This window comes from Mustelus asterias, chromosome 20 (assembly GCF_964213995.1).
Source record: "Mustelus asterias chromosome 20, sMusAst1.hap1.1, whole genome shotgun sequence".
Classification (NCBI taxonomy): domain Eukaryota; kingdom Metazoa; phylum Chordata; class Chondrichthyes; order Carcharhiniformes; family Triakidae; genus Mustelus; species Mustelus asterias.
The window spans coordinates 45,320,155-45,335,951 of NC_135820.1; the positions used below are offsets into that span (position 1 = coordinate 45,320,155).

At 43.6% G+C, this 15,797-nt stretch overlaps 1 protein-coding gene across 1 annotated transcript in view; it reads left to right on the forward strand.

Annotated features, from left to right (window-relative positions):
- Window positions 1-1,654: 1,654 nt before the first annotated feature.
- Window positions 1,655-15,797, forward strand: part of LOC144508246 (cadherin-like protein 26) — a 105,311-nt gene continuing 91,168 nt past the window's right edge. Inside the window, exons 1-4 of the mRNA XM_078236062.1 lie at window positions 1,655-1,765; window positions 5,033-5,191; window positions 8,900-9,047; window positions 14,498-14,664. Of these exons, the coding sequence (XP_078092188.1) occupies window positions 1,655-1,765; window positions 5,033-5,191; window positions 8,900-9,047; window positions 14,498-14,664 (585 nt within the window). The remainder of the gene's footprint in view (window positions 1,766-5,032; window positions 5,192-8,899; window positions 9,048-14,497; window positions 14,665-15,797) is intronic.

The window sequence follows — 15,797 nt, forward strand, 5'->3', positions numbered from 1 at the left end:
TTGCTAAATTGAAACATCACACACATAATCCATTTGAACTAGCCAGAGTCACCTTGGAAAGCCAAGGAGCCACGTACTCCTGATGCATTTAAGAATTTGCATGTGAAAAATGTGATGTCAGAACAAAGAACAAAGAAAAGTACAGCACAGGAACAGGCCCTTCGACCCTCCAAGCCTGTGCTGATCATGATGCCCTGACTAAACTAAAAAAACCTCCTGCCCTTACTCGGTCCATATCCCTCTATTCCCTCCCTATTCATGTACCCATCCGGATGCCTCTTAAATGTCGCTAATGTGCCTGCTTCCACCACCACCTCTGGCAGCACGTTCCAGGCACCCACCACTCACTGTGTGAAAAACTTTCCCCACCCTTAAACTTCCCCCCTCTCACCTTGAACCTGTGCCCCCTTGTAATTTACACTTCCACCCTGGGAAAAAGCCTCTGCCTATCCATCCTGCCTATGCCTCTCAGGTCTCTCCTCAGTCTCCATCTTTCTAGTGAAAACAATCCTAATTTATTCAATCTCTCCTCATAGCCAACACCCTCGAGACCAGGCAATATCCTGGTGAACCTTCCTTGCACTCTCCCCAAAGTTTCCACGTCCTTCTGGTAGTGTGGTGACCACAACTGCACGCGATACTCCAAATGCGGCCTAACCAAGTTAATCGATAGCCTTATTTCCCCCCCCCACTATTCAAATAGCTACACCTGGATGTTTCCCAGATACTTCAGGAACTGCAGACCATGAACCGTATAAACCCTCACATCAAATACTGCGCTCAACCACTTTCATTTTTGTCAAGAAACAGTCTTCACTGGACTACTCGAGTCTGTCCTGGTCTATCGAGAGTTAGAGGATGATGGGTGGGATTTTTCACCCACACCCTGCAGCTTATTTTTCTTTCTACAAAATTAGGATCTGAAGATCTGTCTTTTCACACCCTGGTATGTTGTGTTTTTAATTTATCTGGAAGTTGTGATTAATTTATCTGGAATTTCCATTTTACTTAATGATATTTCATAATAATGTTCAATTTGCTCTCAAACACATCCCACACTCAAACGCCTCCTGCTGGTTATAGTTCCCTTTTCAGTGTTGTGCCTTCCCCAGCTTCAGGATGCACCAAAGCACGTTACAGCCATTATAGTACTTTTAAGTACTTTACTGTTGTAATGTGGAAAAGACCAGTACAAAGTACTTATTAACTATGCCCATTGTTTTCTGATTGTGATCTACAACTTAACAATCATTTTCTCTCTCTGTACAGATCAGGACCACATCGAGTAATTTTTATCCCTCCCAGAGACCTCCCTTGCAGCAGTGTGTGAAAGTCCCCTACTTCCAGATATTTCTGGAAGCCTTGCACACATTCAATGAGTGTAGTGCACAGGCTTCCAGAGTTCCACAAGATAGTTGTACTGGTCTATGCTCAGAATACACAGCAAGTCCCAGGGCCTGATAATATGGGTGGCTATCCCATAATTTATCCACAGGTCTGCAGGAGTTTATTATGAATCCAAAAGCCTTGCGGGTGGTTTTCTAATTTTCATTCCTTTGATCTGTTCTAACATACTAAGCAGTTTCACAGAAAATGATGACAGCTAATACTAATGCAGAGTTAAATAGCAATTTCTTGATTTCAGAACTTTGGCATGCCAGGAGCAGAGGAAGTTATATTACATCGCCAGAAGAGAATGTGGGTTCTCGGTATAGTCCGTATCACAGAAGAAGATGAAGGACCTTTTCCTAAGTTTGGTGTAAGAGTAAGTCACAGTTTTCCACAAAGCTCTTTTCACGTGATTAAATGTAAAATAATGTGGCCACTTAAGTTGAGTAGATGCATTTGGTGATAACATGTTGATAGCCTTTACATTAATAATATTTTTTTGGCATTTTTAATCTATACTTCAACCATAAAAAGGATATTTGGGTAATAAAAATTGCTGGTCAAGTCCAACAGCTGTGGAGACAGATAAAAAAATCTATGCTTCAAAGATGAAGCATTGCAATATTCTAATCTTTAATTGGCGGTTGACGGAGGTGGTATAAAAGTGAGGTGGCATTAAATGGGATGGCCCTGTTTGACACTCGAGATTATCTTCTTCATTGAACAACATTGCAGAGTGCTAGGAAAGTGATACAAGAAGGTCAAGAATTTAAATAATTCAAAACCCACCTCCTTACATGGAATTAGAATTGGGCTGGGTAATTTGAATAGAGTCCTGTTCCAGCTGCTGACAGTATCAATTTCATAGAACCATGGCAACATAGAAATTAGAAGCAAAGGTAGGCCATTTGGCCCTTCGAGCCTGATCCGCCATTCATTCTGATCATGCCTGATCATCGAATTCAATATCCTGATCACCCCTCCCCCGCTTATCCCTTGATTCCTTTAGCCCCATGGGCTCTATCTAATGTCTTCTTGAAATCAGACAATGTTTTGGCCTCAACTACTTGCTCTGGTCGTGAATTCCACACATTCACCACCCCCTGGCTAAAGAAATTTCTATCTCACCTCAGTTCTAAAGGTTTTACCCCTAATCCTAAGCTAGTCCCAATTGTCCACTTTTGACCCATATCCCTCTATACCATCCTACCCATGTAACTGTCTAAATGCTTTTTAAAAGACAAAATTGTACCCACCTCTACCATTACCTCTGGTAGCCCATTCCAGACACTCACCACCCTCTGTGTGAAACAATTGCCCCTCTGGACCCTTTTGTATCTCTTCACTCTCACCTTAAACCTATGCCCTCCAGTTTTAGACTCCCCTACATTTGGGAAAAGATGTTGACTATCTACCTTATCTATTATATTATAGACCTCTATAAGATCAACCCTCCCACGCTCCAGAGAAAAAAGTCCCAGTCTATCCAGCCTCTCCTTATAACTCAAACCATCAAGTAGCATCCTAGTAAATCTTTTCTGCACTCTTTCTAGTTTAATAATATCCTTTCTATAATAGGATGACCAGAACTATACACAGTATTCCAAGTGTGGCCTTACCAATGTCTTGCACAACTTCAACAAGGCATCCCAACTCCTGTATTCAATGTTCTGACCAATGAAACCAAGCATGCCAAATGCCTTCTTCACCACCTTGTCCACCTGTGACTCCACTTTCAAGGAGCTATGAACCTGTACCCCTAGATCTCTTTGTTCTATAACTCGCCCCAATGCCCTACCATTAATTGAGTAAGTCCTGCCCTGGTTTGATCTCCCAAAATGCATCAGTTCGCATTTATCTAAATTAAACTCCATTTGCCATTCGTCAGCCCACTTGACCAGTTGATCAAGATCCCATTGTAATCCTAGATAACCTTCTTCACTGTCCACTATGCCACCAATCTTGGTGTCATCTGCAAACTACTAACCATGCCTCCTAAATTCTCATCCAAATCATTAATATAAATGACAAATAACAGTAGACCCAGCACCGATCACTGAGGCACACCGCTGGTCACAGGCCTCCAATTTGAAAAATAACCCTCTACAACCATCCTGTCTTGTGTCATCAAGCCAATTTTGTGTCTAATTGGCTACCTCACCCTGGATCCCATGAGATTTAACCTTATGCAACAACTTACCATGCGGTACCTTGTCAAAGGTCTTGCTAAAGTCTATGTAGACAACATCGACTGCATTGCCCTCACCTAATTCAGTGCATGATTCTCCACTCACAAAGCCATGCTGACTGTCCCTAGTCAGTCCTTGCCTCTCTAAATGCCTATAGATCTTGTCTTTCAGATATGACTGAACAAACTTCACTGTTACTTCAGCCAAAATCTATATCACCATAGGAACATAGGAACATTGGAACTGGGAGCAGATGTAGGCAATTCAGCCCTTCGAGCCTGCTCTGCATTCAATCAGATCATGGCTGATCTTTCCCTGGTCTCAAATTCATCTCCCTATCTGTTCCCCATATCCCTTTAACATGTTTTTAAATCAGAAATATATCTACCTCCTTCTTGAAACCATTTAATATAAATTTAATAACCATTGGTACCACTAAAACCTATTCCAATTTAATGTTGAATCGTATAAAACCTTTTAATCTCCTGTTGCACTAGGCCGCTTTCTAAAATTACCCTATTTCTTTACACCACCCTTTAATAAAACTTGGTATCGAACACTATGTTTGTTCACTTTTACTCTGCATGTAGGAGGTCATGTGGCGCAGTGAGTAGCATTCCTGCTCCTGAGCCAGAAGCTCTGGGTTTGATGACCAAGGAAGGTTCCTTCATAATGCGACCAAACAGGTTAAGTGTCAACCTGCAAAATCATTCCAAACATGCCAATGGCTGACGGTAAGAGTGAGAGAGACTCCTGGTTAGCAACACTTGATGTGGAGTGGTGACTCTCAAGCTAAAAAAAACCCTGGTGACAAACTAGTGACATGTTCACAGAATAACTAAGTATGGAAACAGACAAATGTCAGCCTTAGTGCACCACTGAGTGCGGGAAGAGAATTGGTTTCGGACTAAGTTTAATGTTTATTTATTAGTGTCATACGTAGGCTTACATTAACACTGCATTGAAGTTACTGCGAAAATCCTCTAGTCGTCATACCCTAGGCACCTGTTCGGGTACACTGAGGGAGAATTTAGCATGGCCAATGCACCTAACCAGCATGTCTTCCAGACCGTGGGAGGAAACCGGAGCACCCAGAGGAAACCCCCGCAGACAAGGGGAGAACATGCAAACTCCACACAGACAATGACCCATGCCAGGAATTGAACCCGGGTTCCTGGCGCTGTGAGGTAGCAATGCTAACCACTGTGCCACCGTGCAGACTATGAAAGCTACGTTACATATTATTGCTCTTTCCATTATAATATTGAATATACAACATATGTAATAACACAATACACAACCTGGCATCTAATAAACTGGCAGCTATTGTGTTCAAACTAATTTTCATTTATTGAGCTTTGAGACTAGGGAGAGTGACCATTTTGTGTTATCTAACTGCAAAGCACTGGATTTTATTTGTAATGATTTGGGATTTTTAATTTTTATCTTGGCAGATCAACAATGATAAATCAATTGTGGAGACGCTTATATTCAAGCTGAGTGGTGATGGAGTGGGGAGCACACCAAAGACAAGCTTGTTTTATATAAACAGAACTTCAGGGTCAATAATGATTTCGCACAAGGTCGATCGTGAAAAAACACCTAAATTTGAAGTACCGTTCAATGTTTCTTTTATCTCTTTGTGTTCACCTAATGCGCATTATAACATTGCAATAGAAAAGAAAAGTAAATAAATAATGTGGGTTAAGATTCTCCAATGACCATATCCACAAATGAACAGTAAACTCTCAACATAACAAAATATATATATAAAGAACAAAGAAACATATACATCAAGTTTTATCTATATTATATGCAAAGATGTATACATTTTTAGTATCATTCATTGTGATAGGAGATTTTCTTCCTCCCGTTGTTCAGACAGTGGATGTGGGAATATGCTATTTTATCTCATTGAATTAGTTCCAGTGTTCCACCTCATTTTCTGCTTCCTTGATTGCAGGTCCTCCTCAATTTTTCATTTACTCAGATCAAAAACTTGCACCCTTGATGTCTTACAAGACTGATACTTCAGAGACTGGTGCCCACTGCCTATTCTTCTGTGGCTGGACACTGAAGGCTAGAGTGCTTTTATTTTGTAAAGTGAGCAGTTGGGGAACTTCATGAGCACAAGTGAATATATCATTTTTTTTCTGCGACCCTTCTATAATACGAGAGTCAACATTTAATGGTAACCTACATTTATATAGCGTTTCCCACATCCTCAAGTGTTTTAATGCCAAGACATTTGAAGTGTCATCACTGTTGTTGTCTAGGTAAGCACAGTAAGAAGTCTCATAACGCCAGGTTAAAGTCCAACAGGTTTATTTGGTAGCACAAGCCACAAGCTTTCGGAGCGCTGCCCCTTCATCAGGTGAGTGGGAGTTCTGTTCACAAACAGGGCATATAAAGACACAGACTCAATTTACAAAATAATGGTTGGAATGTGAGTCTTTACAGGTAATCAAGTTTTAAAGATCGCGCATATCGACACAGACATGGCTACCGTTGTCTAGGTAAACATGGCAGTCAATTCATGCAAAAAGATCCCACTCAATTTTCAAAGCAATTAATTTAGTTTGAAGCTTTTGACTGATGCTGGCTGGAATAGAAAGAGAAATTCCTTCCTTCAGACTGGATGTTTTAAATCCACCTAATCAGGCAGATGGATCCTTACCAACTGACCCAAGAGACATTCTTCTGTAACATTCTCTGTGACTTGCACTGTCAACCTAGATTCAGTGCTGAAGCACATAACTACAGCTTAGACCAATAGCCTTGTGTCTCAGGAGTAAATAATCTTGCCTTACCTTGGTGCTATTTTTTTAAGTTGCAAAACTGCTGCTTCAACTTTTCGCAGTCATTAGTACCTAATTTACATGATCCTTAACAATGAGGTCACGCAGCACTGTGCACGATCAGAACCAACACCAGAAACTGCTTTTGGGCCACCTTATCGGAAAATGGCATCATATTTATTTAATATACAGACAACATGTAGCCGGACCACCCCATTCAGTGCAATAGGTTTCATAACTCCATCATTGAGCCTTTTCTGCAGAGGTATTGCACTCAATAGTTCTATTCAGACATTTGTCAGCATTTACGGCAATGAGCTTGCTTGTTAACTCCTTCTGAACTTGTAGGATCCACTGTTACAAGTATGTAAGGTAGCTGGTGCCCAACTTAATCAGTAATAGAAACACAGAAAAACTACAGCACAAACAGGCCCTTCGGCCCCACAAGTTGTGCCGAACATATCCCTACCTTCTAGGCCTACCTATAACCCTCCATCCTAATAGAAACATAGAAAAAAAAATGAAATTATGTATCCTGAAATTGGCCACAGCAAAGTTGTTCGGTACTACTACTTTGCTTGTAGGTTGTGGAGCTGTATAAAGAAGTTAATTAATCATTTCTTGGAAAGGTCTGGAAGCAGAAATACCTGTCCCTGCACCTGGACTTATTGGATTTTTGGGGTACAGTGCACAGCACAGAACAATTGGGTAAGGAGGACTGCACACTCATAGGGGAGACCATCTTATTCAATGTTCCATCCATTTTTGGTAGAAACTCAATCAAAAACGCTATGATACAGGAAGCAATAAGTGAGCTGATTCAAAACAGATTTTTCAATGTGATTTCATCAAATATATCTTATTTAATCAAAAATAGAAAATGCTGGAAAATCTCAGCAGCTCTGGCAGCATCTGCGGAGAGAGAACAGAGCTAATGTTTTGAGTCTTGACTCTTTGTTAGAACCGAAGACAATAGAGGGTGGAATTGAAATTGATACTGTAATGGTGAGGAGGGGGTGGGACGGGAGCTTTGAGGGCTCAATAGAGAGCCGGCTGTTGGTTGAGATGGGAGAGATCGTCAAAGATGTCATAGATAAAAAGGCAAAGAGAATGTAAATGGTGGTCATCATGGCTAAGAAGGGGGCTGATAGCAGTGTTAATGGTGCTGCTGACATGTCTCCCTTCTTCCTTAATCGTGGATTTCCACCCACTCTGGTTGACAGGGCCCTCAACTGTGTGTGACTCATCCTCCGGGCCACTGCTCTCACCCCTTCCCCTCCGTCCCAGAACCAGGAGAGGGTACTCCTTGTCCTCACTTTTTACCCCACCAATCTCCACATTCAAAGGATCATCCTCCGCCATTTCCACCAACTCCGGCATGATGCCAATGTTCTTGCCCTCATTCCCCCTGTCAGCATTCCGCAGGGACCATTCCCTCCTGGATACCCTGGTCTACACCTCCATCACACCCAACGCTTCACCTCCTTTCCACAGCACCTTCCCATGTAACCGCAGAAGGTGCAACACCTGCCCCTTTACCTCCTCTCTGCTCACCATCCCAGGGCCTATACATTCTTTTCAGGTGAAACAGTGCTTCACATGCACCTCCTTCAATCTGGTCTATTGTATTTGCAGCTCCCAATGCAGTCTACTCTATATTGGAGAGACCAAATGCAGACTGGATGACTGATTTGCAAAACACCTTTGGTCCATTAGCAAGCAGGACCCAGACCTCCCTGACGCTTGCCATTTCAACACACGATCCTGCTCTCACGAACACATGTCCGTCTTTGACCTCTTGCAATGGTCCGGTGAAGCCCAATGCAAACTAGAGGAACAGCACCTCATCTTCCGTATAAGCTCTTTATACAGCCTTCCGGACTTAACATTGAGTTCAACAACTTCAGAACATTATCTCTCTCCTCCACCGTCACACCATTTCCATTCATTTACTTTGTTTCTTGACATTCGGTTTTAAAATGTATTTTCATTTTTTTCATTTTTCAATCTTTTAAAATCCCACTTTCCATCTTTCTCCTCTTACCACTGTCCCCCCTCCCCCCACCCCACTAGGCTAATCTGTTACATGTCTTAGATTGTCTTTTGATACTCTGTTCACCTTTGTTCTGTCATTTACCCCTTCTGATCTCTTACTGTGCCGCTATTATCACTCTTCTTATCCATGATCACCACTGTTTACATTTCCTTTGTCTTTTTTGTCTATGGCATCTTTGTTGATCTCTCCCATCTCCACCAACCATTGGTTCTCTACCCAGCCCTCACAGTTCCCCCCTGACCTCTGCACTACTACAGCATAAATCTCATCTCACCCTCTGTTGTCTTTAGCCCTGATGCAGAGTCACCCAGTCTTAAAACATTCGCTCTATCCTCTCTCCACAGATGCTGTCAGATTAACTGAGATTTGCTAGCATTTTCTGTTTTTGTTTCAGATTCCAGCATCCGCAATAATTTGCTTTTATCTTATTTTAATGTTCCTTCATCTCAATTTATGTTTTTATCCAGTTGCATGTTCATGCTTTGAGTGCTGAAACCTTAAAAGAAGTAGATCAAACATTGAAATATGTTATTAAAGTGAAAGATATCAATGACAATGCACCAATCTTCAATGTTTCAAGATATGAAGTAAATGTACCGGAAAATACTGCTGAAGGTAAATTATTGTCATCAGTTGATCCTTTAAATGATGTAATTCATTAAAATTACAATGAGAAATGCTCTTAGCAATCTGTACTTTTTAAGGGTAGAGCAAGATGTTTTCATGGCTTGATGATTTTTGCGAGTTGGGTTGCGATCCTCAAGCCAACTTCAATTCTGCTTCAAAAACTGGGAAGTCACTGTGGTGGGGCATTACTTGCAGTCTTTCCAGAAGTGACCAGTTAAGATTAATCCCATCCAATTAAGGATGCTGGGAGGACCACAGAAATGGGTTGCATTGCAGTGATGTCCAACCAACGACGTGACTGCGAGGTGGGCATGTTGCTGAGCTGGGCAGCTAGTGCCCATGGGAGCACCTCAAAATGGCGGTGCCCTCAGCAGGGTTGTAAAATGTTATAAATTCCCCCGGCCACAACTGTCAGGCCATCATTGTCACGGGGAACCACTCCACAGGTTGACTTGCAGGCGCTGTGGTAGCCAATGTATTCCCAGCAGGCATGTGTTATGTTTTTTTATTGATTTGTGGGACATGGGCATCGCTGGCTGGCCAGCATTTGTTGTCCAACCCTAGTTGCCCTTGAGAAGGTGGTAGTGAGCTGCCATCTTAAACAACTGAGTGGCTTACCAGGCCATTTCAGAGAGCAGTTGAGAGCCAACCACACTGCAATGGTTCTGGAGTCACATGGAGGCCAGACCAGATAAGGATGGCAGATTTCCTTCCCTAAAGGACATTAGTGAACCGGATGGGTTTTTCTGACAATCGACAACAGTTTTATGGTCATCATTAGATTCTTAGTACAAGATATTATTTAATGAATTCAATTTCTGCCATCTGCCATGGCGGGATTCAAACACAGGTCCCCAGAGCATGAGCTGACTTTCTGGATTAATAGTCAAGCGATAATACCACTAGGCCATCGCCTCCCCTCAATAGAGAGGGTGAATCAATGGCTCCCTGGCCTGCCACCAGGAGGGCACAACCTCAGGCTAAAGGGACAATCCTTTAAAACAGAGATGAGGAGGAATTTCTTCAGCCAGAGAGTGGTGAATCTGTTGAACACTTTGCCACAGAAGGCTGTGGAGGCCAGGTCATTGAGTGTCTTTAAGACAGAGATAGATAGATTCTTGATTAATAAAGGGATCAAGGGTTATGGGGAAAAGGCAGGAGAATGGGGATGAGAAAAATATCAGCCATGATTGAATGGCGGAGCAGACTCGATGGGCTGAGTGGCCTAATCCTGCTCCTATGTCTTATGATCTTATGGCACCTCCAGTCAAACCACAGGCTCCTGCCTCAATGTGCATCCAGCCGCCACCTTTAAGATCTTAGCAGCTGTGACATCTCTCCCAGTTGGCCCAATAATGGGCCTAATTGGCTAGCAGTTGTTGCTGGGCAGGTAGCCTCTGTCACCTTCACCTCACCTCTGACAGGATTGTCGGGATATAGTGGGTAGCCAACTTAATGCAATCTTTGCCCTAACCATCAAAATTCATCCCACTGTCCAGGCTCATAACTGGATTGACCAAAGGCAAGATACACAAAGTCATCAATGGTATGCTCTTCCAGCAACTTGTTTTCTTTAATGTCCTCTTATTGTTCCCATGTCAAAGTTAAATCCTACTGATAGGTAGGGGAACTCGGGAAGTGCTGAATCTCTGAACCAGCTATCATGGGGCACATCGACTTGGGATTTCCCGGATCACCTGTCTTTTTAATCTGTGGCTTCTAACAATCATTCAACCCTGAAGAGTTCAGATCAAATCCAAGGCAATGGCCGGCCATGGAATTTAATGTTAGTTAGATTTTAGGCCCATTTAAACTATATCAACTGTTATTGTACTGTCAGAAACAATGCTACAGGTCTAAAACAAACCAAAATATTATCTTAGAAATACTGATATACTGGCATTGATTTCAAAGGTATTGTGGTGAACCATTGTTGGTTCCCACTGGATAGTACTGAGCCAGGGTCTGGCCAGTACTACAAGGATGTACATATGTTACTGTTGGGTTGTGCTACTTGTTGCTGTTGGGGTTAGAGTGGGGTTGTTACACCTTTGTACTGTAGTGTTGTGGTACATCCCAGTCGGGCTCCGCCTCCTGGGAGAGGTATAAAAGTCCCTGCTCTGGCTGGGACCCCTCAGTCTGGGATCGTTATTGGCTGCTTCATTACAGTAAATAAAAGCCTTTATTTCCCGAGCATCTAGCCTCATGTTTGATAACGCGCATCAGGTATAAATGCTTAAGATACTTTGAACTTATTTCTGCGGGTGCTGCAGCTTGGGGCCCCCTTCCACCCTCGCTAACAGCGCTATTGGAAGTAGCCTGCTGACTTTGCTGTCCTCTTGCCGTGGGAGCCTGAGTTGGCTTCAGCTGAGGAGGGGCATTCAGCCCCAGAGGTCACAGCTGCTGTGCTGGCTTGCAGGTCTGAGTGCGACCCCTGGAACTCCTGAAGCAGCTTCTCCGTGAGAGTCGCCACTCTCTTATTGGCGGAGGCTGTAAATCAGGTGCTCAGGGTCAACACAGCTCTGATGTACCGCATGGAATCCTCAATGAAGGAGACCATGGCACGCAGAGCCCCAGGGATCTCCGCCACATCTCACCATGCATCCTGCTGGATATATAGCAACTGCAGCCTGATGGAGGTCTCCAGAGACTCATCACCTGCCTCGGATGCAATATGGTTCTGGTGTCCAGCAGTTCTCCAACTCATCATCTTCCTCTGTCACCTTCTCACGAGTGTGATGAACCCTCTGCACTACCCATGGAGGTGACAATCTAATCCCCACCAGCATGTGAGTATCTGCACTGGTGCTGGTTCTGAGAGCCAGCATGACGCCAGTGCAGGAGCGATGTCATCCTGCGATCCTAGCAAGGGAGCCTTACCTGTGGCTGGTGCGATTGTCTCATCTGCGGAAGGCACAATATCAGTGAATCCAATCATCATCGTCACTATACATGCCAGGTGGCCTCCTGAGCCAATGGAGAGAAGCTGCATGGTACCATCTGCATTGGAGCGTCAATGGTTACTCTGGCTGGGAGAGCTCACTTACTGATTAGAGGGGCCAATGAATTTCCCCATACCCATGGTACCTGCACCTGGCAGTGAACCTGTGGAATTCTCTACTACAGAGGGCTGTGGAGTTTAAGTCACTGAATGTATTCAAGAAAGGGATAGATAATTTTTTAGATATTAATGACATCAAGGGGTATTGGGAGAAAGTGGGAGTATGGCACTGAGATCAAGGATCAGACATGATCATGTTGAATGGCAAAGCAGGCTTGAAGGGTCAAATGGCCTACTCCTGCTCCTAGTTTCTATGTTTCTACATTTTTATCTTCCTTGAGCTCTGTCACAGATGTCCCCTCTCCCCACACAGGCATTTAGTGGGCCATTTCACTGTGGCACACCGCCCCCCACTTCAATGCACTGCAGCCTCTTGTTCTTGGCAGGGCAGACTTCAGTGACAGTTAACATACATACTCAGATCCCCGAGCACACAGGGAACGGGCACCCAAATACAGCTTTCCACACAGGTCCATGCCATCTCTACACTTACCCTTGTCGACTGCAGAAGACCGTTAAACCTTTTATGACACCAGGAACGACAGCCTTATCTTACCATCCCTGGGTATGAGAATGTGGCACCTGGCACTGACTTCTTGCATTAGGACAGCCAGGCATTCATCTGTGAAACAGGGGGCACTTAACCCAATCAATTTGCTCTTCTGCCTTTCATGACTTCCTGGGGAACCAGAAAACCATAGAAAAGTTATGGTGAAGGAAGAGGCAATTCAGCCCATTGCAATGGCCAAAAAAGAGAAAAATGAAAGCAGCCGCTGATATTTCTCACAGCTGGTCTGTAGCTTTGCAGGTTCCAGCGCTTCAAGTGCAGATCCAGATACCTTTTAAATGAGTTGAGCGTTTTTGAGCCTCGGCCACCAACTTAGGCAGTGAATTCCAGATTCTCACCACACTCTGGGTGAAAAAGATTTTCCTCATGTCCTCTCTAAACCTTCTACCAATCACCATTAACCTATAACCCCGATAATTGACCCCTCAGCTAGGGGAAACAAATCGTTCCTGTATACCTTGTCCAGGCCCCTCATAATTTTGTCCACCACAATTAGGTCACCCCTTAGCCTCCTCTGTTCTAAGAAAAGCAACCCTAGCCTTTCCAGTTCTCCCCTCATAGCTGCAACATTCAAGCCCTGGCAACATTCTTGTAAATCTCTTCTGCATTCTCTCCAGAGCAATTATGTCCTTCCTGTGGTGACCAGAACTGTGCACAAAATTGTGTTGATGCCATTGCTGGACAACAGGAAAGTTATTATTCTTATTTCACATAGTACCTTCAGCCTCCCCCAGCCTTCAAGGAGCTGCCTCCTCAGGTTTTATACCCACCGCACTGGGTCCTCATTGGACCTGGCACCTGACGCATTCTCAGCCCCATACAGTGCGTGCCTGTCTAGCAGATGTGTTACACGCTGGGCAGGTCTTAATTGGCCACCCAGCATAATACCGCGTTAACTACGGGATCTCAGGTGGGAGCAGATTTTACATTCATTTTCATCCACGTTGACTTCGGGCACACCCCCAAAGACAAAATTCAGGCCAATGGGTTTGGTAATTGTGGAGGGAAGTGATCAGGTAGATTAAAAGGCCTTCTTTGCACAAATATATCTTCTGATGATTGAGATCAGCCTTCTCCCTTGTGCATCATATCTCATTCATATACAACAGAGACTGATGCCAAATGGAAATTTCCAAAACACCACAACAATGGCCCATGGGGCGGCACGGTGGCAGAATGGTTCGCACTGTTGCCTCATAGAGCCAGGGACCCAGGTTCAGTTCCAGTCTTGGGTGACTGTGCGTGTGGAGTTTGCCCGCTCTCCCCGTGTCTGCATGGATTTCCTCCGGGTCACTGGTTTCCTCCGCAGTCTAAAGATGTGCAGGCTAGGTTGATTGGCTATGCTAAATTGACCCCGATTGTCAGGTGGATTAGCAGTGTAAGTATGTGGGGTTACGGGGATAGGGCCTGGGTGGGATTGTTGTCGGTGCAGGATTGATAGGCCCAATGGCCTCCTTCTGCACTGTAGGAGTTCTATGATTCTATGAATTAGTAGTTGTATAAAGCAATGTGAATCTGTTACAATGAGGTTTTGTGGGCTGTAGAATATATAGATATCAAAATAAATTACAAGATGTTCAGGTGATATTCAAAGGGCGGGATCTACTGGCCAAACAAGCCCCAAAACCAGAAAATCCTGGTTGAGTTCAATGGACCTTTGCATGGTCCACCCCCGCCTGCTACGATTCCTGTGGCAGGCGGGGCGGAAAGATTCCGCCCAAAGTAACAGAACAACTATGTTATTGATGACTAATGTGACTAAATATTATACCAGTATTTGTTCCACTAAATGTATTGTGCCCTTTTTAGGTAAAGAAATTTTCAGAGTTACTGCCACGGATGCTGATGAACCAAACAATGCCAATTCGCTTATTTCATATTCGCTCATTTCTCAGAAACCTTCGAAAGATCAAAGTCATTTTCACATCAACAATACAAATGGAGCAATAACTTTTAAAGGATGCCTAAATTATGAGGTATGCTTTTATTAAAATGACTTTCCAAGAAAGCCCTTTTTGTTTGAAAAATCAAGGTAAAGCATCTTTTTAAAAATGTATTATTTCATTGGCTAGGCCAGTATTTATATTGATCATCCCTAATTGCCCTTTTCTTGAACCACTGCAGTCCATGTGGTGTAGGTACACTCACAGTGCTGTTAGGGAGGGAGTCCCGAGATTTTGACACAGCAACAGTGAAGGAACGATGATATAGTTCCAAGTCAGGATGGTGTACGGCTTGGAGGGAAACCTGCAAGTGGTGACATTCCCATGTATTTGCTTCCAATGTCTTTCTAGGTGGTAGAGGTTGTAGGTTTAGAAGGCACTGTTGAAGGAGCCTTGGTGAGTTGCTGCAGTACATTTTGTAAATGATACACACTGCTGCCTCTGTGTGTTTGTGGTGCAGAGAACGAATGTTGAAGATGGTGGACGCGGTGCCAATCAAGCAGGCTACTTTGTCCTGAATGATGTCAAGCTTCTTGAGTGTTGTTGGAGTTACACTTATCCAGGCAAGTGGAGAGTATTCCATTTTGCTCCTGAATTGTGCCTTGTCGACAGATTCTAGACAGATTGGGAAGAGTAAAGTAGATAGTACCCACCTTGGGTTTTAAAAGCTTGACAACTGTGTGAGGAGAAAGTTATTGAAGGATGTTAGGAATGCTTAAAATTCCACACACAAAGAGAGAGTTCTTCCAGAGGGCAGAGGGCAACAGAAAGAGAGTTGACTGAGGCATAGTTTGATGATGGACATCATAGAGTTGTCTTTGGATGAGCTACAGTGGAAATGTGAGGATGGTGCATGATAGATGAGCACGGCATACCTTGATGGCACATCCCCCAGTCGGAGTTGTTACAAGTCGGACAAGACAGGAGAAATTACACTTGGAAAAGGAAGGAGATTAATCTTGATGTCACTTTATATGAAAAGACTTTGATTGACTTGGCAAGGTATGTTATAAAAGTTTTAAAAATTCTTGCGTCATATTTGATCAACCCCTATCGTGACCCCTAATTCTTGAACTACTAGCCAGGGGAACAATCTCTTGCCATATGCCCTGTAAAGCTCTCTTAGAATTCTGCACGGTTTAATAAGACTACATTGCACACTTTTA